Below are 26,917 nucleotides of genomic sequence, written 5' to 3' on the forward strand. Positions count from 1 at the left end.
ATGACTTCTGCTTGAATTCCTGTATACCCAACGTTTGTCACTTCAGAAAACTTTCACAGATGTTAATAGCTCATGTCAATACTGTGAGTGAATGGGCAGAAATTCATCATTGAATGTCTCTAGAAAGGACAACTGCCAGTCTTGAATCTTTCTTTTCAGTTTTTTGTACGGATCAGGCGTGGGAGCAGAGAGCTCAATGAGTATTTGTAAGCTGCTGCTTACTATGCAGAAATGCTACATCAGGAAAACGTCTGTGAAGCTTTTGTGGCCACACCTCCTCTGTCCTGGAGTTTAGAAAATAATACTATGAAAGGCATGTCTGGAAGTTGCTTTAAATAAGTTTCCTTTTATTAGCTGACAAGAACTAAAAATACCTACCTTTACTTAATAGATGCATATTATATTTTTAAATGTCTGCTCAGTACTAATCAAACAAGTAATGTAGTAGATTCCTTTTAATCTAAAATACAGCCCTTTTCCTAGGCATTTGTGACGTGATACAAAATAAGTGCCATTGGTTTCTTGTTTCAGAAAATGGTAAAGGTTTGTAGTAATACTCCTGCACACTGATTAGTGTTTATCAACATTTAAACTCCTATTCATAAGAAACTAGAAGTGATCTGTAATAACTTTCTCTACTCTGTGTCTTGCTTGTATAGATATTTAAACACGGACCTCATTTTTTGTATAGGACTAGTCCCAGTAACTTTAGAGGTTATATTCTGAAGTATCGTTCTAAATTGCAAGTGAAAACTTTGAATCTCTAATAGTCTGCTAATGTGAATTATTAAGCCTGTGCCGAGCCTCACACTCACATAGGATGCGTCTATGCAGAGTCTCATACTTATTTTGAGGGGGCTGTCATTAATGATAGTTGGGATTGATATTGATCCAGTGATTGAGAACTCCTTTGTGGATTGGTTTTGGGTTTGTAATTACCATTACTGCATATATCCTTGTGAAACTACTCGTTTTGTGAAGTTACATAAATCTCCCTTCAACATCAGAGAGACAAAATTTTCCTATTCCTACTTTTTGTTCTGCTAGCTAGCAGTAACTAGTAATAACATAAAATAACTTTCATGTTAAATAAAAATGTTTACGATTTAAAAAATAATAATCTTTGAAGATCTGCATAGGTCATTCATGTTTCATGTAGGGGAAAATTCAAACAAACAAGAGACCAGGACACAAGCAGAAGAAACAGATGCCTAGAGTCCACATTTAAAGCTCAGTCACAGATACTTAAACATGGTCATTTGTAACAATTTAAGTGATACTACATAAACAATTCAATTATACTAAGTAATTAGAGCTGTAATGGCCTCTTTTTCATTCGGTAAACTTTGGATGATGGTTACCTACTCCCCCCCCTCCCCTGCCCCAAGCCCTTTTCATCCCACTGCTGAGTTACAGGCTTTCTGCTGCTCATGTCCGTAACTGAAGTTTACCATTTTGTTCCTGATTCCCTTTGCCTGACACATCAGATGAATGCCTGTGGTCATATTGAGACCCATATCATGTATAACCCCAAACACGAGTAGGCTTTCTGTGTATACTCACGCTGCTTCTGAGCCATAGAGTTTAGGGACTCTTGTTCAGTATGCCATAGAGTACTTAATGTATGCAAACTGCATCGAGTTCAGTTTAAAACACAGACAGCAGAAAGTGATTGTGGTCGTGCCCGCATTTTTTGCATTATGTGGTTTGAAAACTCAGAAATACAAGGATCTGCATTGAGGCCTGTCTCATTTTAGATGGACTGTGAACCTAAATCTTTTATTTTCAATGGAAATTATGTAGCTGCTGAACTATAAAATGGTCTGAATTTTCACCTTCCCCTCATTTACATAGTCTAAATTACTTCTTAAGGACACCTATCCCCTGTCCTTCTGTACAGGGGTGCTAGATTAGTAATTTGAGCTGTTAGAGTAGGACCTATGCCCTAAAAGAGAAGTGGCTGAGTCTGCTCCTAAATTAGTATCATGTACAACATGGCCTAAAAACTTATTTTGCAGGTACAGCTGTCTTCATTGTCCATCATAATTGGGATGAAAGACACTTGTGCATGAGTAAATTTCCCACTGTGAAGCAAGTGTTTGTTGTCACTCACAATTAATAATGTAGTAAGCACCATAGTAGTTTTTTCATGTATGGTTAAGAGCGTAATTTTCTAGGGTTGGAGGTTTCAAAGTTAGGGCAAATAGGTGGCTTATTTTCTTCCCCTCTTACAGTTTGAGATGAGGGCCATGTTTATCCTTCCTGCGCTTTTTTCCCTTCTACATCTGCTAATTATTTTTGAGTCATAGGTGTCCTTAATGTGAACATTCAAGTACTATCTTGTAAACAACAGAAAATCCATATTTCTGCTTAGATATTAAAGGTGCTCTGTCTCTTGTAGTAGTATATCTCGTATTCCACTAAATACTACTATTTCTACTACAGAGGGCATTGGTTTTAACCACATTAAAAGGTTTCACTTCCTAGCCATTTTTTTGATAGATTCAACAAGAACTTTAGAACCCAGGGGTGCTACCAAATTTCATTTCGTCTTGGCTTGAATCTAGAACTCTCACCAAGATATGTTCCAGTTCCTTATTCCACTAAACTGAACTAAAATGCCTATAAGTTGCATGCTTTCTTTGGAAGAAAGTAACTGCTAAGATTTCAGGAAGTTAGTACTATGCCTTAAAGGATTTCTTTACAGTTCTACAGTAAAACTCGGTTTAGTTTAAATAGCTTGAAAGTTTTAACTCCTGTACAAAATAAAATTGAAAGCAGCAGGGTTTCTAAGGAATAAAATGATGCATAGCATTTCTGAGAGGCTTGATAGCAACTTCATGTATGCCATTCCATTATAAATTACAATTTTATCTTAAATACATGCATTTCTTTAAAACAGTTGCTCCAAAACATTTTCAAGTGTTGCTTAACATCGCTTACCTTTAATACTAGTTGAATATGTGGAATAGATTCAGTACACATATTTAAGCCTTTCTCTTTAAATTAGAGTTTTGTAACATTGTGACTGCTAGGTAAATCACAACAGAAAGTTAATGTTCTTTACATATACTCCTTGGTTATGAAGGGTCAAGTATATATCTGCTTGTGGCCTGTTTTATTTTCTTCCTGGAGAGTAGTACTTTTGTTAAATTCTGCCTGAAATTACCAGCAATGAGGTGTACATATATTTATGCCCAGCTACTGAGTCATATATTCTCTATTAAAACTGTCCTTTTCCACCACCCTAACTCTTTCAAATTAAGAATTCTAAAATTTACTCCAGTATTTGATACAAACAAGAAAAAAAATTAAGGGGTAAATCCTAAGAGCTGTCTTCCTAGCCATCTGCCTAAGTTGGGAGTAAAATAATGTAGGAACTAGGTATAATGAGAAGGTTGAAAAGAGAGAAGGCAGTTGAGGAGCACAACTTGTATCCAGCACTGGTAGTGAGGTTCAGAATTAGGTTCACACATTTAGCTTAGTTGTAAAACATCCAAAAAACTGTGCTGATGTTGAGTGTGTAATTAATTGTTCAGTAATGAACAACTGATTATGCACTCATCTCACTCCCTCATACTTAACTACTGAGAAGCTCTTGCTAACAAATGTCTGCTAAATTCATCACAGTTAAATCATAACTCGTCTTTCAAAAGTCAAAAATCAAAATACACAAGAGCTTATAAAAATCTAATTCCACTAGCAAGTAATTCCATAATGTTTTCAGTGAATAGACTGAAAGGTTAGAAAGCAGTGCTTGTTACTGTTAAATCAACCAAAGTAAAAAAATCTAGTGTTATAAGACTTCAAAAAATTCAGGGTGTTCTATATGTCTGTTTTGCAGCCGCTGACATTCATGACTTTGCATGCAATCTTGTTCCAATAATTGGCCACCAAAAAAAAAAAAATCTATTTACTCTTCATTTATTGGTTGAACAAATAGCAATTTCAGCTGGATTTTACCTCCCATTTTTAGTTTTAGTAGTTGCTAATTTCAGGGGGGTTTCCATCTCAAAGTATTCACAAACATGTTCAAATATTCCATCACATGATAAAAAAATCTGAGCTTGGTCATAGAATCTGGTCACCTGGAGGCCAGCCTGGGTACATGCTGATAAACACACATATTGATTGTAGCAATTTATGCTTCCATAATAAAGTCAAATGAAATGTTAACTGTAGGAAAGTCTTTACAAATTGGCATCTAAAAATTCACTTGAAAAATGAGTCTTAAATTGAGTAGAATGTTGTTTAGATGATCCTAACTTCTGTCACCTTACAGCTTATGTTTGTCGTAGGCAATATAGTTTCAGTGTAACTTGTTAATAGCTGCTTCTCTACTTTTGTCATTGAACTAATACAAGCATAAAGTAAGAAATAGAAGAAAGCAGTCATGCTGCATGCTATACTGAAAAGCATAAGAAAATGTGTTATTGTGCCTTTCAAATGAAATTTTAATTTTTTTTAACCTTTCAGCAAAAAAGCGATAAAACTTATGCAATGAAAGAGAGATCCGATTGCCTCTCTAAAATACTCTGTAGTTGAGTTAGTGCTTGTTAACTAAGAGCACTAAATCAACTACAACTACTGGTAAAGCCTCACCTTCTCGTAAGTTTCATCTATGAGGAAAGAATATTGGTATAGTTTTTGGTTTCAAACTGCAGCTTACTGTATGAATTCTATTAGTTGGGAGGTTTGCTAATGACAAGAAGATGACTGCTTCTAATCTTTAGGTGTTTCCTGTGATTTCGCCCCCCCCCCCCCCCCCTATTTCTTAGAATTTTTGTTTCATTAAGAATGAAGTACAATACAAATGCAGTGAGGTTAAATCACTCTTAAATACGTAAAGAACATGACATTTCTTCTGAAAATAGCTACCTCCTTGAAATGTTTTCATATTTAAATGGAATTGCTCACATATTTGACTAGATTGTCTGTTAACTGTTCTTGAACGCAAGTTGTTATTTTTTTTTTCAGATAGGTTTAAACCAGAACATTTTCAACTGTGTCGTAAATGTATTCTAGCATTACCCCTTTTTGTGAAGCTGAGGAAAAATCTATTAATCGTACCTTGCAAGACATTTGAGTAATATACAGCTCTCCTCTTTTTCAGATCTGGTTTGCGTTTGTCAATGGCTTTTCTGGACAAATTCTTTTTGAAAGATGGTGTATAGGTCTTTACAATGTGGTAAGATGATTTCTGTGTTTTCAGTTATTTTCAACCATAATTGTGAAAGTTTCTTGAATAAGCAGTCTTTAAGCAAGTCCTTGCCTATAAAATTTTGCTATATGTTGTTTGGTTTTTTTTACATCCATCTACTAGATGTTTACAGCAATGCCTCCACTAACCCTTGGAATATTTGAGAGATCCTGCCGAAAAGAAAACATGCTGAAATATCCTGAGTTATACAAGACTTCCCAAAATGCACTGGACTTTAATACTAAGGTAGATAAAAAACATCAAATATAATTAAAGCAGAAATTAATAGGAATTCAGTATAGTTATCCTTTTTGTTCTATGCTGCTCATAATTAAAAATTAAAGGGATTTTTATTGCTACTATTTCCAGTTGTCCATTTGTCCATAAATAGTGCAAATCATATTTACCCATTTTTAGCAAGTATGGAAATGGACAGCAAGCGTTTTATGTTTTTCACCCTGATTTTTTATTTTTTTTTTTTCTCTGTGGGTAATAAAGCTGTCTTCTATGGGCAGAAGTGATTAGACCTCTCTGTCGCTGGGCTGTATGTATTTGTACTGTTATATGGAAATGGATTACTGAAGCCTGTGGAGAAGTGTTGCAGAGGACAATAAGAACTGTCATTAGATTTGTAGAGGGAGGGACTTGGTACTATTCTTTGTCAATTTGGAGTTGAGATTTTATGGTTTAATTTTGAGTTTTTGGAAGAAATACTTGGAGGCAGTTAAGAATGTGTCAGGGTAGATCAAAAGGAATCTGAGGCTACTTTTGGTGGGAAATGGGCAACGTTCATCTTGGAGAGACTAGCACAAGAAGTAGTAAAAGAATGTAGGACTCTTTAATACATAAAACATACACAATTTCTACAATATGTCCATAAATAATCTCTTCAAAAAACTAAATTAAACTTAAAAAAAACTAAATTAAACTTTTTGCTGAATCTGCAATTTCATGAATGCTGTGATGTTTGTAAGAGTTCCTTCTGATTATATTAGATTTTTCTAAATATAATTGGAACATTTCAAGTAATGTCATTGTATGTTGAACTGGGGGACGTTTTCAATCTGTCATTGAATTAACAACGCCTACCTGTGTTGGTCTCTAGTAGATGTGCTGAGCTGGTACAGCATACTTAGCTCTCGTATATCTGCCACTTGTGCTGTATAACTGGAGTACCCCTATCTATATAGAATTACTTGACTAAACTCTCTTTTCTCATTGAAGCATGTGAGATTTTTCTCCCTCTTCCTCACTTCATCTGTTCACCCACAAAAGTAAACCTGAAAGTTTTAAGAAAACTAGGGAAAATAGTTTCTTGTGCCACTGTGAATGCTTTAAAACTATCAGACTTCGCATGGTCCATTAATACAGACACTTTTGTGTTGTGTTTTAATAAATAATGTAAGTCATGAGTTACAGTTGTTGGATTTTTCTGTTTTCATATAAGTCTATAATATTTTTATTATTGCACAGATGTGTTGTTGACTTCATTGGAAATTCTGTGGCTATTCGCATACAATGCTTGCTATGAGTAAACATCTACAAACTTGCCAGCTACAAATTCCCACCTGTATAAGTTGAATAGTTGGTGTTAAAGATTTGGAAACATTACAGCCCTGAATGTTGATGCAGATGTTTGTTATGGTAAAAGGGATCAAAGGTTATGAGGTCATGACAGAGGTTAAAGGATTAGCATGTGACAATAAGAATTGGTCAGGAAAATGGAAGAGTAGAACTAATTTTTCTTGCACCCACCTGTGCTTTCTGTCAAATAAAAACTTCTGGTAATGACATAGCAAGAAGGAGAGACAAAGGTTAATGAGTAGCACAAGTTCAAATGTGCGAACTATTGGAGTGTAAATTGGATCATACAACCTAGTGTAGTTGTATAATCTAACAAAAGACTTTGAGACATCGTGGAAAATGTTGTGAGGCAGGCAACTTAATTTCAATTGTTTGAACACCTTAACACTCATAATACACATCAGTTGGTTACAATAAAGGCTGTGATTGTCAAAAGCGTTGTTAATGAAAAAACATGATTGCTATCCTGAACAAAATGGGTTACATATTTTTTATTAAGTCTTTTTATGTCTTTATACAATGTATTATGAAAGGCATCAGTAGGTTGTTTATCCTTAATACAGTTCTCTTCAGAAGGCATATTTTACAAGTGAAAATAAGTTTGAAATAAAATTTGAATTATTTAGCAAATACATTAAAGGAAGTTTAATATGATGAAGCTGTGCACTTCAAGAATGGAGCATGTAAGGAGAAATCTAAGGAAGATACTTTTATTTATCCTTTTTAATTCCTTTGTATGTGGAAATACATAGGTAGGTATATGTAAAACTCAGGTTTTGATTGTTCTACTATCCAAATTTCTTATTACACAAAATGTAAATTATAAAAGCTAGAGTCCGTTTTAGTTCCCTACTTAGAATGTAGCAATTGTTCCATTTGTCTGGTTTAGTTTAATTTTTCTGATGATATTCCCATATGTATACATTTTCATTTCCCTTCTGATTTGAACTTAAAAGGAGGAGATAATACACACTTTTTTTTCAAAACATAAAAATAAACAAATGACCCATGAAGAGCTAAGAGGCAGAAAGTGCCTGTCAGTTATATTACTTCACAGTGGTGGCGTGACAGAAACACATTTTGTGAATCTAACACACAGATAAAGAGAAAGGTCAGGGTTCACACAGCTAGTTTATTGCAAATGGTTCTCATGGATTTTCTGTTTTCCCTTAGGTTTTCTGGGTTCATTGTTTAAATGGCCTCTTCCACTCATTCATTCTGTTTTGGTTTCCACTAAAAGCCCTCCAGCATGGTAAGTATTATGAAAAATAAAAATGTTGAAAGGTATGAATTATCTAAATACCTTCTTTTTTCCTAGGAAAGCTTTATAAATATGAAGAGTTTTGTGTGGTTAAATTTCAAGATACCATTTCTAGAACTAGAGCAGATGCAGTACACTTTAAATATTTTATTTAAAACCTGTTTAAAAGTAGGAGTAATATTATGTACATATGCATAAAACTATACTTAAAACCTGAAACAAGATGGAGAAAAAGAGATTGCAATTTAATTACGCTATTTTTTTATATAGTACGCTATCATGGTAAATACCTACAAGATCCTAAATCACTACCATCCCTTGCATTGTCTCTTAGGCTTTGTAAGCTTTTATGGCTGATGTGTGTACCTTCTCTCCTGTTACTTCAGGGGCATAATAACCCATTAGTTTACATATATATATGAGTAGGCTTATGGCAGAGGAAGCTGGGACATCTTGGACAGCTGAGTCCTGTCATTCTTCTAGTTCAACTGTTGTATATGCACCTGAGTTGCAGAAGAAAATGAGACACTTGGGAGGAAGGCTGTATTAACTACAGGAAACTTGAAAGCACTGTTTCCAGTTTGTGGGAATGTTGGGGGGGGGGGGGGGGGCAGAACTCTCATAGGGCTGGGGTTTTATTTTGCTTCCACTTTGTGGAGAGAAAAAAAAAAAAGTGTGTACTTTGCAGCTTTTCTGTAAAATTAGTAGTCTTCTCAGTTTCCCTGATATAGCCAGGCAGTCTGCCCTGGCACAGAGGACAGAAATACTCTCATGGACATGTTGGAACTGCTGAGACTAGGTAATGAGATAGTCACAGCTGCTTGTGTCCAAAAAGGTTAAGGGGGAAAACTTCTTGTAGAGTATTTTATACTCAGTGACTTCTGATGGGTAAAGGGAAGTAGGTAGCAGCCTGTTTTCTCTGAAAGGCCACTCACATCACACTGGATGCGAGTCCAGTGGCAGTGGTTTGCATTGGAGAAGTTTAGACATCCCAGGAGGAAAGAGGTGCCAAAATGTCAATGCGTACTGTAACACCACAACCTCGACTCCAAACAAAAATCTTCGTTCAAAGCTGTAGCCAAATCCATGTGAGAGATTTATGCGTTACATGGTATAGAAAAGTTTAATGAGTATTTGTGGTGATGCAGAGCAGAGTTCCTGTAAGAATGGCAAAGCTGAGATACTTGCACGAGCACTTGAGAGCACTGTAGCGCAGGCCTCTTCAGCTTGCAGCCCCTGGACTAGAACTGACATGTTGGCAAGTGGCCTCTGTAAGTCTGAACAAATTGCCTTCTGTCTTCCTCTTTCATGCCTAGAGAAAGGCCAGGTGAGCAAGGAGAGCAGAAATGGGACCTGGGGATTGTGTACATGGTGGGCAGTATAACCAGTACTTGCCGTGGGTCCAGCTGGTGCACAGAGTCCTGCATGAAGGGGAAATGAGCGCAGGATGGGAGCTGCTGTTAATTAAATCTCTGATGGCTGTGTGTGTGAAGAGGAAAGGGAAATAATGTTAGTTTTCTAGGAGGAAGCTGATGACTGCCAGAGAGATCCACCAGAGACAGGAACTTCTGAGAACAAGTCTCAGCCTCCACCTTCTTCTAGCAACAAAGAGGCACAGGAGGATCGTGAGACATGAAAGGAGGAACGGGAAGAATGGGGAATAGCTCAGTTTTGTGCATAAGAGTGCTGAGTCCCAGCACTCTGACTGATGGGAACAGATTTAGCTGCCTGCCTATTCCTCTCTTTTATCCTCATTATGCTCTTTACTGCTAGGTATATATTGTTAAGCAGCAAAGTGCACATTTGAGCAGGTATTTATTAGAACGTTGAAATTCAAATCTTGAAGATCGTGAAAATCTCTCAGAGCTCACAGTCATCCTTTTCTTTGAGCATTTTCTCCTGTTGACTCTTTAGTCTCACTTGCCCACCTCTTTTTTGCCTGTAAGTGGAAAATTTCAAACTGCATGCATTGTAGTGGAGTCTACCAAGAAGTATGCGATCAGAGAATAGGTGTGGATTTGTAAGAATTGTCAGAATTTGCTCCATGGGACCTAACCATTGTACAGTACACAAAACTAGAGTCTTTGCACACCATGTACTATCATGCGCATATGAAAAGTGATGAGGACATAAATCTTCACAGAAGCTTCTTCTGATGCAACTTTGTCAACATAACAGTAAATGAGAGTAGCCAAACTTATATGTGCAAGTAAACCCACCAACTGCTCCCTCTTTTGTATAACCTTTAAAATGAGCTATGGTTTCGGCTTTGTTTTCAGTCTTCCAGAGCTCTTGTAGACCTTTGTGGTGTGCTGCTCTGTCCAGGGAGAAAGTTAAATTGGGGAAGTGCCAGGAATGCAACAAGTATCATTAGAGCTAAGGAGGCAGCCATTGTGAGCTCCTCATCTTAGAATGGGAGAGGGCTAGGTTAAGGAGGACTATTTGCAAGCATTTTTATTCTGGTTTTTTGTGTGACCTTTCACCTGCTGTCTCTTCCAGAATATCAATAAATAGAACTTTTTTTCCTGTGATAAACTGGCCTCACAGGCCCTGGAAAGCTTCTAGAAAGGAGCGCTCTTCATCCACAACTGACATGAATTTCATTTCAAGCATGTGTAAAGGTGATACAAAGGCTGGAAAAACACTCAACACAAATATGAAAACATACTTAATTAGCAGCATTTAATATACCATATGCTAGCTGAGGATAGTGGGAAAAAGAAATGTTTTCAGCTACAGACCATTTTTATAAGCTTGTCACCTTCCTCTAACCAGCCCAATCAGAGGAGTTTTACCCTCCCTCACCCCCCAAAAAAAAAACCTCTAAACACCTTGATTCTTCCTTTTCCCCAAACACAGCTTTTAAAAAACATCCTTCCTTATGTGCTCTCAGCATTAGTGGGTTGGTTGGTTTGTTTGTTTTTTGTCCTGTACTTTTATCTTTCCTTACTACATGCACAGTATTTTGATCTCTCTTTATATGATGGCAATAAAAAACAGTATCCCAGTGATTAGAACCTCTACAGCAGAGTAAGTGTTCTGGTTTAGCTGCAGTATATGAACAATCTCGAGTGCTAAAAATTTCTAAACTGAACATGTACAAATTTAGCAAGCTCAATACTTCTAAATGAGAATGAGGAATTCCCTCTAGTTAGTTCAGTTGTTTGTTGTCCCATGTCTGCCAAGAACTGCCATAGAACTGGGATCAGAAAAGCCGTTCTCTAGCAGTAGTCATAAAATAAGTTCTGTTAAATAAGCATACATGCTCTGATTCAGAATTCAGAACTTAAGAACCACAGTAGATGTGATTTTTATGCAAACACATCTCTTTAGGGCACTGGCTCTTTGCATAAATGCTATCCGTATGTTCAATATGGTATGTATTTATATAGACCCACAGATTTGAGTTGGGTAAATTTTGAAAATGTTATTAATAACAAGCATCTCAAGAATTAAAATTGAGTATCTTTTGTATTTTTACTTAAACTGAATCTCAGAAATATGGATAAGAGCAAAGATAAGCTTCTATACCAAAAACATCCAGAATCAGTGAAAATCTCTCTAAGCTTTCTGTTTACTTATATGTTACAATCAATATACACTATAACTATTATATTTCATATTTTTCTGAAGATAAGATACTGTATCTGTGATCTTAAGAGTCACTCTAATTGAATTATTACTGAATGCAATATTACTCACATTGGTATATGATGTTACAAAAAGGTCCTGTTTCTAGCGTAATTCCTGAAGTCACTGAAAGTTTTAAAGGACTAAAAATTATAAAAGTCATAGATCTATACTGTTCAATACAGTTCAAGGTGAAATCTGCTGTTTGTACCCTGTAGGAAGTGCTACCATCTGTTTTGTACCAAAAATAAGATTTTAGAGAGAGAGAGAGAGAGATAGTGCTATTGTGGATATTTTAAAGTTTTTATTTTTATCACCATTTCCTTTTCCAGGTACTGTATTTGGCAATGGTAAAACTTCAGATTACCTGCTCCTGGGTAACACTGTATACACGGTAAGTCTTCCTATAGCTATCTGGTGCTCTATCAGTGGACTATCTATATTGGCTCTATTTTTAACTCTTTAAGAGATGTGGGTTTATTATTATTTATATGTCGTGGTTTAACCCCAGCCAGCAACTAAGCACCACGCAGCCGCTCACTCACTCCCCCCCCATCCAGTGGGATGGGGGAGAAAATCAGGAAAAGAAGTAAAACTCCTGGGTTGAGATAAGAACGATTTAATAGAACAGAAAAGAAGAGACTAATAATGATAATGATAACACTAATAAAATGACAACAGTAGTAATAAAAGGATTGGAATGTACAAATGATGCGCAGGGCAATTGCTCACCACCCACCGACCGACACCCAGCCAGTCCCCGAGCGGCGAATCCCTGCCCCCCCACTTCCCAGTTCCTAAACTAGATGGGACGTCCCATGGTATGGAATACACTGTTGGCCAGTTTGGGTCAGGTGCCCTGGCTGGGCATGAGAAGCTGAAAAATCCTTGACTGTAGTCTAAACACTACTGAGCAACAACTGAAAACATCAGTGTTATCAACATTCTTCACATACTGAACTCAAAACATAGCACTGTACCAGCTACTAGGAAGACAGTTAACTACATCCCAGCTGAAACCAGGACATTATAATTCTCTACATAGACAACTTGCTTCATTGTAGTGCCTTAAGAATAAGAAATGGCTCTTGAATGACTCTTTGAGAAGCTTTGAAGTGCATTTTGCTTTCTAATTCAAGTTCTTAAAACAAAGCAGTTTAATAAAGATGCAGAAGATACATCTCCCCTTTACTGGAAACTGTCTATTTTTTTGTAAGTAATGGGACTTGTAATTCCCTAATTAGCACGCTCATTAATTTAAGGTAAGTTTCTGCATTGGAGAAGTCCTGGGTTATTGAATATGGAACTGGTTTGTGGACTTCTGAAGATACAACTCTGTTCTCCCTTTCTTAATTTGTCATGGGGCCTTGAAAGAGGGATAGAGCCACATGGAACCAAGGTTTGTGGGATGCCTCTTTGGAGACTGACAGAATTACACCTGACCCGCACCTAACAGTAATCTGTTACTCTCATAGATATTAGTCATTATTGGGGTTTTTCTTTTAATATTTTATCTCCTAGAATAAATTAATGAAGCTAAATGCCTGTTTTTCACTTACTAGGTATCAGTGTTACCTGATAGATGAGGGTTTTCCAGGATCTCTCTTAGAAGCAAAATTAGACTTGTGCTTACTCTCCTCTGTTCTTCAACGTTAAGAGTTTAACTAATTCTTCAACTTCCTGTTGTTGGCAGATACAAAAAAGAAATTAATTCTTCCATCAAAATAAGGGGGCTGTAGTACAAATACAAATTCCATCAAAATCTATTTCCTTATGGAATAGGGAAACACCATAACTGAAATAAAAGCAAAGTATTCTAGAATACATTGTAGTCCTTTGAGAATGTAGCTACTGTCAACATCTCCGGTGTATGAGAGAACATTTTGAATAGTGTTTTCTGGTCAGCTAACCAGAAAGGTTAAAGAGCATAAAGGGCCAAGTAACCACAGCCCATTCTGTGTATTTCCTGTTGCTGTGGCAGTTAAAATAAACTGTTTCTTCTGCTAGTCAGTACATGGACATTAAACTGGTTCTTTCAGGCACATTTAAAAATGGTTTGTTCACACATTCTCTTAAAAGTTTATTTGCTCTACACTTCCCTTTCCCCATTTCAAAAGGCAAGCACAGCATGTTTTGTCAGCAGTAGTCACATATGATCATGCAATCTATCATATGATGGACTGATCTCCATTAGGGATGGATGGAACATCCTGGGTAAGTGTTTTCTGTGCACGTCTTAATAAAATTAAGATGTAAGGCCACAGTCATTGTCATAGCTCAATCCTGACAGAAGTAGTTCAACTGACACGGGTCTATTTGTATTATCATCTCATAACACCGAGCAGTGTTTAGAAGTCAGTCATTTATCTGAATGTCACTGCTTTCCCCAATATTGATAAATACTACGTAAGAATATCTACCAGAACCACCTGTTGTTCTAAGTGAAACAGGTTCTTCTTGGGGAGAGGCTCTCTGCACAGGGTTTTCACCCTATCTACAAATGTTTCATTGTTTACTGTACTTAGAAGTTGCAACCTTGCTCCGTTCAGCAGAAGCTTGTTTTATGAATTGTATGCGCATATACATAACTGCATAACTTCATGTATCCTAGAACCTAAGCCAAGTTTTCTGATAGCATCTCCTTTTCCTTGATTGCTCTAAAAGTATCCTTTGTATTGGCCATCATTTTGTAGAGTGAGTTAGCACTGTACACTTCATAAACCCAATTAGTCAGCATACTGCTGCAATCACAGCTGAAGTTCTTTCCTGAAGTGATTTCAGAACTTCATCCTACCCAGTCGCTCTGTTCTGTGCTTGTTTCCAAAAGCCAAGGTTGGCACCAGGAGAAAACAAGTTACATATGCTGTACTAAGCATTTACTGGATTGCACTAGGTCCTGTGGAACTGTGTTCAAAAAGTGCTGTTGCTTAGATTGTCACCCATCAGTTGATGGATGTCTTGAAATCTTATGGTACTGCAGAACATATGAGCATCATCTATGACATCAGCTGACACTAACATCGAAGCCTACATTTTGAGACTTGTAGCAACATTTTCCACCACCTTCTGAAATTAGTTAATTTCTGATACTTTCAATATAGTAACCTGGACTTATTCATTACTGTTAGTCAAGCTCTATCCATAAATGCTAAAACAGAGGTCACAGTGCAATTGTTCTGTCACCTTTTGCAACTGGTTTTCAACTAGGAGAGCTGAAACTTCACCGTCTTGAGAAGCTAATTGCTTGCTACTAACCTACAGAACGGCCAAGAATTTCCCAAGAAAACATTATTTCACCATTATAAGTCCAGACAACCTGCTTTTTATCTGTTTTCCAGATTCTCCACTTTCCTTAACTTCAGATTGAAAATCTAGGGAGAGATGGGGGTTGCAGTTGATGAATACCTGTGCAAGAGCAGGAATACAAGCAGGTCTGGAGCACACATGAAGATTTGAGAGACTTTCAAAATTGGGGAGGGCATTTTTTGAAGATTTTTAAAAAATCTGTGCATGTGAAGGGTATGTGCAGTGACAGTTGTCAGTCATTGTCTTGAAATGAAAATTATAAGGCTAAGGTACTTCTCATTCTTCCCACTGCTTTTAATCTGGTTTTAGGAAGTCTACATTCATCACTTGTGCAAAAAACAGTAGCAAAGGGATTCAGAAATGAATCTAGTTTCTTTGGATCCACAAAGAAAGTAGGAATGTGCACTGATTCATATCATGTCCTGGAATTATTTCTTCAGACATAAATTTCAAATAGGAGTGCCATGAAAATATTTGTACAACCATTCTTGAGCACTCCTTTTTTAAAAGCTCAGTGCTTTATACAGAATACAAGTTTGATTTCTTGTTCCCTGGGTAGGATTCAGTGAGCTATTGTTAAGTTTGGATCAAGGGGAGGAGGGAGCAATAAAATCCACATTCTTCAGTAAGCCACTGCGCGTAGTTAGGGGTATCAGTTAAGATGCAAGGAGGGTATATATTCACACAGTGTATATCTCCCTTTACAGACCTGCAGCGTTTGTTTTGTGTATACATTTTGTCTATGCAATAAGAATTCTTGATCTGATCCTAATGTTTCCTTTTCTTACAACTGACTCAAAAGTAGCAAGCAAGTGTACCACATGAGTATTTTTTTTGCCATAATTAATTTTTTTTTTACTTATCCAAATATAGCACCAGAACTGGATAGACTAAGTAAATTATAACAGTCATCATGGTCCTTAATTTTCTTCAAATTAGATTTCACACATGGTTTAGATAATGGAATTGTGGCACGGTGGGGGTTTGTTTTTGTCCTTAATAATGCAGCAGTAATTGAAATAGGAGAGTCCAGAATGAAAAGCATGAACTTATAGCTTGGGTGAAAGCTTTCTAGCAGGATTGGTATCCTTCTGCACATCAGACGTAGTGAAAGACTTGTCATGTATATTTAACCAGTTATCTTCAGCTTGTGATTGAAGTAAATTTCTTCTGAGTTTCTGAGGCTCCTTGAAGTTCAACCACAAACAAACTCACGTTGTTGCTGCCAACCTGGCCAACAAACTAGAGTTTAAACTATAGCTGTTACAGTTGCAGCTTGGTCTTTGTGACTCAGTTTTTCAGCCTTGTGTTCTTCAGATTGCACATAAAGCAAAACTTGTGATAAATGTTCACACATGAGTTACAAAATGTAATAACTATTTCTTTGATAAACAGAAAACTTGTTTGTGTGAATTTCAAAAGAAGGAGATAAACAATTTTCCTGAATCAACTAGTCCTTGCTGTGGGATTATAAACTTTCTACTACTGCTCATCTCTAAACTAAAATGGAGCATGTCCTGCAGGACAATAACATGATGTTTGCAGAGACTGCTCCATAAAAAGAGGAAAGATAAGAAGAGAGTAAAGATGAGAGGGAAGAATGAAAATGGCATAACAGACTTATTCAACATGTTATTTGTATGCAGAACATAGGTCTTAGGCTGCCAGCATTTAACTCTGGCTTTTCAGGGTTTGGCAAAGGTGACTCCTTTACTACTGAAGTACTAATGAAGTGAACAAAATGTTTTGGTTTGTTGTTTGGGATTTTTTTTTTTCTAATATAGACTAATGTAAGTTTGAACAATTGGAAGTTTTCAGCCCAGCCTCTAGATCTTCTAAATCTGTCTTCGTGTAGAAAGTAGTAGTCATCCTCTCCATAACTAGGGAGTCTGCCATCTCTACTGAAGTGGACTACACTTTCCACAAACCTTTCTGTGTAGCCAAAATACCATCAATAAAGAAGCTAATGACTCAGTAAGAGCCAGACTTGCAGAGTTCTAGGAGGCAAGGGAAATGTTTAAGATTTCTAATACAAAATAAGAGTTTTCAAAATCAAATGAGTGGCAATTATTAATGGAAGCTAATAATTCTTAGTGTTCTGTTACTAGCTCATTACTGGGGTGTATCTTTAAATCTTCTAGTAGCATTTTACTGTGGTCGTTTCATATAGGCACTTCAAATGTAAGTGCACACACTTCCAAAAAAGAAGAAAAAGTACAGCTAGCTGTGGTCTAAAAGAATTTCACTTTGGGGCTGCTGAGAGTCCTACATTTTGGGGGGAGCAGATTCTATTAAAGTGGAAGGGCTATTCCATAGCTTCTGCAGGTCCATAGAAATGACTGCCTTTTGCTTTACGAACTTTGGTTTGGATCCTATTACACAGCTAGGTGTGTTGACACACACAGTACTTTGTTGAATATTATTAAAGAAATCACATTTAAACTGAAGAGATTGATTATCCTTTCCCTTATTTCATTTGTGCAAGTAAACATGAAGTATGAAAATCATAAAACTTTTTTCTTCTGTTCTTCTGAATGTTTAACGAAACTAATAAATTCTGTATGTTAAGTAAGATTCCCATATTAAATAAGAATCCCCTCTTTCTCTCTCTTTTAAGTTTGTGGTCCTAACTGTGTGTTTGAAGGCTGGATTAGAGACCTCATATTGGACTTTGGTAAGCAAATGTCTTTACCATGTTCTCCAATGTTCTATAAAATATGATAGATGAATAATTGTGTTCTTTTATTATTTATTATATTATGCCCTTACAGTTCGTCAGCTCTTCCCACAGTGTCAAACTAAACCGTGGTTACTGCATGGAAAGACAGAATATCCATGTACAAAAAATAATGCTTAATATTGAAAAGGAGGACATTGGGATAAGGCTTAAAGTAATCCTTAAACTAGAAAAATCAAATTACTCTGAAACTGATTGTAACTGAACTTAAATTGGCTTAAAATGCAATAATATTGCTGCTGAAATTATAGTTTTGCTTTAAGAAATAGTTAACTGAAGTAGTAGAGTTAAATTAATACGAGGCATGGAAATTTCATCTGATATATCAGAATCATGTTGTAAATACTAAGTAGGAAAAAAAATTTTTTTATCTCATAATGCATCTGCGCTGATTGTTCTGTTTTCTTTTTTGTTTAACAGTTCAGCCATATAGCTATCTGGGGCAGCATAGCGCTTTGGGTAGTGTTTTTTGGAATCTACTCTTCTTTGTGGCCAGTCATTCCTATGGCACCTGATATGTCAGGAGAGGTAAAAGTATATTTTAACTAATATCCAAATCTGTGCAAAAAATACTGTTTCAGTCTTATTACGGGTCTAATCTTTATTGGATCCTTCTGCTAACTAGAGGTGCATAAGAGGGTTGCTTTTATACCTTCAATGTGGTAGCCATGTTTATTTAAAATAGAATGAATTTTTACTCTTGTGAAAATGGAGCTCAACCAACAGGCTGTGATTATATGGTCTAGTGAGGAAGAATAGACAGGTAAGCTGCTTTTTGCAGTTCTTTAGTCTAAAGTTTTAATTTTCTTAAGAGAAGTCTTACTAAATTCAGAACTCAGAATTACAGTGCTTATTTGGCAGGAGGTTTTTTTTTTATAATGAGGTAGCACAAGTAGTGCATTGGTTAAGACTTTTTTCATCTTCAATTTTACAAATTTGCTAAGTAATTGAAACTGTAAAATGACTCAAAAAATTTGAGGTGCCATAACATTGCATGAGCAAGCTGCTTGTCATGCACGCATTTCCTTTTCTATTAATGTGCTGCTTGGAATGCGTTATTGTACTGTATCTTTAACCTTTTGACAGTAATTACTGGTTTCTCTTCCATTTATTATCCCATTTGTGTAAACCTGCTCTGAATATTGCAAATAGGACTGAATCCATAGAAGATGCTTAATTGCTGCCTGTTCTGATCTAATTGGAACTTCAGTCCCAAATTCTCAAAACCATTCAGTTCCAGAAACATCTGAAGTTTAGTATTAATTTCCCAGACAGTAATGTCTGCTTCTGGGCATGGCCAGTCCCTCCTGAGCTGAGAAGTTTGGTGTGCATTCTCAGTGGGAATCAGAAACTGAAAATACCTGCTTGTTTCAGAAAGATGCTCCTCTAATGGTTCTCAAAGCATATCAACTAAATCAAACCTTACACCAGTAAAATAGTGAGTGCCTTTAACTCCACCACTGAGATATAATTCAGCAAGTTAAAAATTTAGACAGGATGTAGGAAATTTAGGTGTATATTTCTCCCTCACTTGGAGGTAATTCAGACCTGCAAATCTCACCTCCTACATAAGCAGTTATGGGAAAAGTAGTATATAGGCATTTATGTAGTTACTACATTTTAATGGAAAGCACAGGGAATTAACGTAAGTGCTTGGACACCTAAGAAAAAAATGACTTTGAAATTACACAATTTCCTGCTGTTTCCTGTCCTGTAACCTCTTACCCATGTATATATGTAGATTTTGTACATTAGCATGTTGCCTCTGGTACTCAAAATTAATTATGTACATTATTCTAAATTAATGTAGTTGAAGCTATCATACTTCAGCATTTTTCTTCATACACACTGTATTTTATAGAATGTTTTTGGAATTTGTTGTTTTTAGAGATTTTGTAAAAACTTGATACATTGTTCTTTAAGATAGAACTTTTATGGTGATAAGCATAGTGGGAGCAGCAGGGTGTGTCATACTTGGTATGACATAAAAGTGGCTACTTCACTGTTGAAATAACTAAATGTTTTGCTTAGTACACGTTCAGTTTCTGAAGTTACTGTGAGAAAAAGGTTTTTTTGAAGGGAATGTAATTCCTACGAACTTGGAAAAACAGTTCTTTGTAAAGAGATTTAGCTGTCAACAAAAAATAAATACTCCTGGGGTTTGAATTCAACATGACACCAAAGCAGTCTGACTTATGAACCCAAATTCATTTATTTCTTGTGTTAAAAACTGTCTCTGTATTTGAAATGGATAGTCTTATTTTGTTAGTGTGTTGGCTTATGCATATATATTATGTATATAGTAGCTTTCGATGTGTGTATGTGCATGCAGGTTTGAGGGGGGTGTTGTTGTGTGAGGTTGGTTTTGGGGTTGTTTTCTTCCTAAGAGTATATTTAGAAGTCTGTAAAATCAGAATAAAGTCTCCTAAACATCTCATAGACCATAAGAGCTTATTTCAAAAGCTCTGGTCTAGCTTTTTGAGCTATACTCTGTGTGGCTAAAAGTCCTGGTGATGAATACTGCAGCTCAGATTGAAAGCAGGATTTTTGTATGCTCTTTTGGAAGCCCCCTCACTGACCGGGTGGTCTCTGGCAGGGCAGAATTCACTGGATTTCTCTGAAGCAAGTCCAGGCCTTCCATAAGTATTCAAACTAAAAGATTGACAAATTTAACTGTGGAAAAGGATACTGTGGTGTGATAGAAACAAATCCATATGGACATCTCTGCTTGCCTGTGCAAATACTGCTTGTCTAATTTTTTCAAATGTGCGAGTCAGACTTGAAGACTTCATCCAACTACGTTTGGCAGAAATTAAATGAAAAGTCAAAAGCTGACCTCTACTTCTGTAGCTTATTGTCTGTTTTGCCTTGGCCTGATCTGAAGGGGATTTTCAGGGATTTTTTTTCCAAATATGTTCATTAAAAATGCCCCTTTTTTAATAAACTGTAGATTTATAAGGCAATTTTACCAACTATAAGCCTTATAAAGTTTAAATGTATTCTCTTTCCGCTCCTTAGAGCTGGTAACAAGAGTTGTACCTTATTAGGTTTATAGTCTTACCAGTCAGTATTCTTGATACAATATTCATCCAACCGTTCAGTCCCACCTAGATGTTGATATCTGTCTTCTACAAACATCTTTTTCATGGCTTCTTTTAGACAGAAAATAACTTACTGAAACACTCCAATAAGGATTCAGTCTAACTTCTTCATATTAATGTCATGAAAATAATAAGATTCTTGCTGCTTATTGCTGGTTCTATTCCAAGAAAATAAAATACTAATGCTCTTGAAGAGGAGAGAAAGAGCATATGGAGCTGATGGAAAACTTCATTCATTGGATGCAGAGGAAAAGTTTCATCTAAATATTTTGAAATTCGGATTTTTCATCTATTCCTATAAAATACCTATACAGCTCTGATAAATGTGTTTAAATGGAGAACACTACAAGATAATGCCTCAAGAAAAAAAATAGAGTTGTAACAATAAAAGAGTCTGTTTACACTGCAAAAAAACTCTTATGTTGGAGCACTGAAGGTAGTAGCCCAAAGTTAAATCTTAAGAATTGTTGGTTTGTGTTCATCTTCTAGTATCAAAGCATCCCCCCAATAAGTTACTGAACAAAGAAACAAGTATGTCACATATTGTTGCAGATTTTCCCTACTTTTTACACTAATTTTGTTTCCATCATTTTGCGTATCATTCCAATTGTAGAGAAGATAATTAAAGTTGGCTTTTACGTATTTGTTGGTGTATGTTAGTAATACAGAAGGAAAGATTGTAGAATGCTGTGCTCTAAAAGAAAATACAGTGAAATGAAAAATGATGACTTTCTGACAGAGTGCCAGCAGTTTTGTTCATTGTCTAGGCCACTACCCCCCCTTCTTTGACATGTAATCGAGTGTATTTTTCTTTCTCTCTCTTTTGCTCTGAGTTTTCCCAAAAAAGCCAAACAAGGTCCCTTTTGATCCTAAATTCCCTGTTGATCTAGAATGCTGAGGCAGTTCTGGCATCAAGACCTTTGTTTTCTGGTCTTTCAAGATTGCTACTCCCACAGTGGACCAACTCATGCCAACTGTAGAGTACTGTCCCTCACAGTGTGGGAACTAGATGGCTCTGCATGTTACAGTAATCCTGAGTCCTATAAATAGTGGTGACTAGGTTGCCAAAAAGGTAGTGCACCACAAGAGTTGAAAGGTGTCTTCTGGCTCACGTAAGCAGAGGTATCCTGGCACAAGTCTTCTCCTGATATGAATAACTTGTAGTTACATAGCTGGTATCTGTCTGAGATAAATAACAGGCATCTGGGTTATAGTAGCTGAAACATGTTTCCTTAGTAAAATTCTGACAAAACCTTAGAATCAACATTCAAACAAGAAACAAGTTACGTTTTGTGAACCTTAAAAGTTTCTATTCCAGTTTAAAAAAAAAAGTCCGTCGCGAAGAAAACTTCATTCATTTTCCCTGATTGATGATGTTCAGATGAAAACTGTCAGTTCACCATTGTCTTTCTGCAGACACAGCCTAGAAGGAAAAATACATGAAAAATGTGAGAGTAGCAGTGGGATTTATGAAGTAGAACAAAACGGAAAAACAGGCTGTAAAATCGAAGAAGGATATGTGATAAAAAAAGGGGTGATAACCTAAGTAGTTAATTACATAGTATGCATGGCTAGTTCAGGTACTGCAGTAGATTAGCTTTAAGTTATGAGTCTTTTAGTAGTCTGAAACAAGACTGATGTATTTTATCATTAATTAAGCTGAAGGTATTATTTACCTTCGTATTATTTTTATTTGTACTTCAGACTCATTTAAAAATTTCTCTTCTTGAGTTTATTCTAAGAATTAGGGACTATATTCTCCTAGTCTTAGACACAGGTCCTAAAATACTAGGAATTCAAGTTTTATCTGCTTATAGCAAAGAGTTAAAATACCTTTTCTACCAGGAGGATTTTGGTTTCTGTTGGAGAGAACTTGATGCACAGTGTATGAGAGAGAAACATGGAAAACATTTTAAAAGTTTTCAGTGATTTTGTAACAACTGTGCAGTCTCTGTAATATTGTCTTTATTACAGTGCAATGTTTATCTGCAGTAATGTTTATTCCTGCATTTGTTGTCTGTCAGTACTGTCTAGTGTGGAAGTATCTGAACAACCAGCTTTACAGGTTATTTTCTTAATATTTACCTGTAAAGATTGTGCTTTTAAGTATAGGTGCACAAGAAAGAAGGGGGGACAACAAAAAAAATTCTTTGTAGGCATTTTGTGGTTAGATTTAACCCCCGTTATGGAGAAGTGGGTCATAGCACAGGACATCTATTTTGACCCATTACATGACACAAGCTCCATTTAATTTCAAAAAAGGTGCCAGTACAGACTAGAAGAACATTTTCATTGCAGACTTGAGTAAATCAACTGCATGGATCTCTTTCTCTACTACATTGATATAACTGAAGTTGATACTTTTCTTTTATGTATAACATTTAACAAAGAGGGTAAGTGAAGTATATTTCTCAATATTTTTCTAAACAAATAACAGTATTCTCTCAGTTAAACCACATGTGGTTTGCATAAATATCTAAAAGTAAATGCCAAGTCTCTTCGTATTTGATGCGGTATTTACTATGTAGATGTAATTTTTTTTTTTTTTGAGATTCTCCAATACACAGAAAGCTGTTTTGTGATGCTGAAAACAATGCATTTTGAATCTGTAGTCCAGTCAATTACCAGAAGTTTCCTGTTGTGTTTTGTCATATTGTGCATTATACCCACTTGAAAGAAATAAATGATGCTGTGTTAAATTGTTAAATGTTTTTATATCTATGTAGTCCTTTTGCAATAACTGCATGAACTAATGAATTTTCTATAACTTACATCACCTAATAAGAGTAGCTACCATTCATGTGTCAGTAGGCTAGAATGCTGCTAGAACCTTTCCATTAATGCTTCCATCCTTGCAATTCAAAAGGCTACTTTTCTTCTTAATGCCACTTAAAAAAAGCAGATTGATTTTTAAAATTATAAAATAGATACATTTCTAAGTTGGTATGGTTATCTTTCTTGAACAAATATGGTTGTGCTTTGAGTTGAAAACCTGTAATTGGGGAGGAGGGAAAAATAAACCAACCTGTTGGATATTTCGCACTAGTACAACTCCTGACTCTTCTGGGTTTGCTACTGTTATGTGCTCTGAGTTGTTAGGCCTCTTCTTATACACCTATCTGATGAATAAGTTAGCTTAAAATTATAACACTTACTGGAATAAGAAGTATGACATTGAGATTAAAAGCAAAGTTCAGTATCTGCAGAACTTCCTGATTTATTGTGGTAGTGTAGATAATGCACTGTAAAGTTCTCCAGAGCACCATCTGTTTCTGCTCTGTCTGACCCAGGAGATCTATAAAACTACTGATGGAAATTGAAGTTAAGGAACAAGCATGTATTTTACAATTTTAGATCATTTGATTGAGGTTTGCAGAAAACTTTTATTGTGAAAAACAATAATATTCCTTGTTGGATGATTTAGCTGCACTATGTAGGAAAGATGTATTAGAATATGCTAATATTAATAGTATTAGTTTCTTAAATATTGCTTCTCTCTGTATTATTCCACATAACCTGCTTATATGGAACTGTTCTTGTTAAAATATTAGATACACATCCTTTAATCCCCTTACTGATTTTTTTTCACACACACACACTCACAAAAAACCCATACCCCACACTTCTTAAAAACATAGCTGTCCAGATACTTCATCTTCTAATGAACATGTCTTCCCTAGGGAGATGTTTGTCTAAAGTCTGATCTGAAAGCGGGAATTTGTTTTAGTCTAATGGAGAGCAGGGCCAGTATTCAGGCTAGTATAATGGTTGAGGTTGGAATGGACCTCTGGAGGTCATCTGGTCCAGCCCCCCAACACCTGGAGCAAGCTCCCCAGCACCATGTCCAGATGGCTTTTGAATATTGCCAAGGATGGAGACTCCACAACCTCTGTGGACAACCTCTGCCAGTGTTGTCACCCCCACAGTAAGAAAGTATTTCCTGATGTTCAGATGGAGCCTCCTGCGTTTCAGTTTGTGTTCATTGCCTTTTGTCCTGTCATAGGGCACCACTGGAAATAGCCTGGTTCCATCTTCTTTACAGCCTCCATTCAGGAATCTATCTCCATTGATAAGATCCCCCCTAAGCCTTCTCTTCTCTAGGCTAGATAGTCCCAACTATCTCAGCCTTTCCTCTCATATGAGAGATGCTCCAGGCCCTTCATCATCTTTGTGGCCCTTCATTGGACTCTCTCCAGTATGTCCATGTCTCTTATACTGGGGAACCCAGAATGGGACACCTATGAGGACACACCTAGAGAAGTGCTGAGTAGAGGGGACCTGCCTCAACCTCCGCTGACAATACTTTGTCTAATGAAGCTGAAGATACCATTCACCTTCTTTGCCACAAGGGCACATTGCTGGCTCCTGTTCAATTTGGTGTCGATCAGGACCAAGTCCTTTTCTGCTGAGCTGCTTTCCAGCTGGGTCCAGCAGAGAAAGACCTGGGGGTGCTGGTTGACAGCCGGCTAAATACGACCCAGCAGTGTGCCCAGGTGGCCAAGAAGGCCAACAGCATCCTGGCCTGTATCAGAAATAGTGTGGCCAGGCGCAGGGAGGTGGTTGTTCCCCTGTACACCCGGCACTGGTGAGGCTGCACCTTAGAGGCTGTGTTCAGTTTTGGGGCCCTCATTACAAGAAAGACATTGAGGTGCTGGAGTGTGTCCAGAGAAGGGCAACGGAGCTGGTGAGGGGCCTGGAGCACAAGTCTTATGAGGAGTGGCTGAGGGAACTGGGGCTGTTTAGTCTAGAAAATAGGAGGCTGAGGGGAGACCTTATTGCTCTCTACAACTACCTGAAGGGGGGTTGTAGTGAGGTGGGTGCTGGTCTCTTCTGTCAGGTGGCTGGAGGTAGGATGAGAGGAAATGGCCTCAAGTTGCGGCAAGGGATGTTAAGGTTGGATATTAGGAAAAATTTCTTTACTGAGAGGGTTGTCAGACATTGGAATAGGCTGCCCAGGGAAGCAGTTGAGTCACCATCCCTGGAGGTATTCAAAAAGCACGTAGACAGGGTACTCCATAACATGGTTTAGTGGGCTTGGATGATGGTTGGACTGGATGATCTTGAAGGTCTTTTCCAACCTAAATGATTCTATGATTCTATATACTGGTGCATGGGGTTGTTCCTCCCCAGGTGCAGGACTTTGCACTTCTGCTTGTTCAACTGCATAAGGTTCCTGTCAGCCCATTTCTCCAGCCTTTTGAGGTTTCTCTGGATGGCAACGTAACCCACTGGTGCATCTGCCACTTCTCCCAATTTTGTGTCATTAGCAAACTCCCTGAGGATACACTAGCCCATCATCCAGATCTTTAATGAAGATGTTAAAGGGGACTGGACCGCAGTATTGACCCCTGGGGTACACTGTTAGTTACTGGCCTCCAGCTAGACTGTGCCGCTGATCACCACCCTCTGGACCCAGCCTTTCAGCCAGTTTTCAGTTTACCGTACTGTCTTCATCCAGCCTGTACATCAACAGTTTCTCTGTGAGGATCTTATGGCATATGCCCTGCTGTGTTGTCTCTCTAGCTGCAGAAGGTGCTGTTAATGGATACTTGTCTCTTGCATTTTTAAAAACAGGTGAGTGTTATTTTAATAACTTCTGCAGAATACAGCATAATAAATAAATTTACATGGTTGTATATTTTAAAAGATTGCTGTGGTACCTTTCCTCAATATTAGAAGGCGAAGTTATAAATAATGCCCCTAAAATTTGAAAAGTAATGATTCTCTTTAAGTTCTTCAGTGAAACAAGAGAAGTACTGTGCCATGCTTTTAAGGGAACCTGTCAGATAATTCAGTTGATAATCTATATTTCTAAAAATTGCCTTGAGCCTTACATGGTAAACAAATACCGAAGTCTCTCAATTCTAACTTCACTATCACAAAACTTGTGGAAAATAGCCATTCTTCAATGGCTAATATCTGGGGTAGTTATGCTAAGTTAGCCAGTAATTTTTTTTTTTTTCCTGCTTCACTGCTTATTATCAATCTGGACCAAAATAATATCTAAAATTCAGGGTCTTCATTCTAGGGGGAGTAACTGGTGTAGTAAATTCTTGATGAGGGACTATTGCTTATTTACAGAGCATGTTTGAAATACA

At 36.9% G+C, this 26,917-nt stretch overlaps 1 protein-coding gene across 9 annotated transcripts in view; it reads left to right on the forward strand.

Annotated features, from left to right (window-relative positions):
• The window catches only part of ATP8A1 (ATPase phospholipid transporting 8A1), a 129,070-nt gene that overhangs the window by 83,910 nt on the left and 18,243 nt on the right, over positions 1–26,917 (forward strand). For all 9 annotated transcript variants that reach the window (XM_069790928.1, XM_069790937.1, XM_069790944.1 and 6 more), the window contains 6 exons: positions 5,114–5,188; positions 5,324–5,446; positions 7,958–8,036; positions 12,008–12,069; positions 17,599–17,655; positions 18,139–18,246. In XM_069790928.1, the coding sequence (XP_069647029.1) occupies positions 5,114–5,188; positions 5,324–5,446; positions 7,958–8,036; positions 12,008–12,069; positions 17,599–17,655; positions 18,139–18,246 (504 nt within the window). The remainder of the gene's footprint in view (positions 1–5,113; positions 5,189–5,323; positions 5,447–7,957; positions 8,037–12,007; positions 12,070–17,598; positions 17,656–18,138; positions 18,247–26,917) is intronic.

This window comes from Haliaeetus albicilla, chromosome 1, assembly GCF_947461875.1.
Source record: "Haliaeetus albicilla chromosome 1, bHalAlb1.1, whole genome shotgun sequence".
Classification (NCBI taxonomy): Eukaryota; Metazoa; Chordata; class Aves; order Accipitriformes; family Accipitridae; genus Haliaeetus; species Haliaeetus albicilla.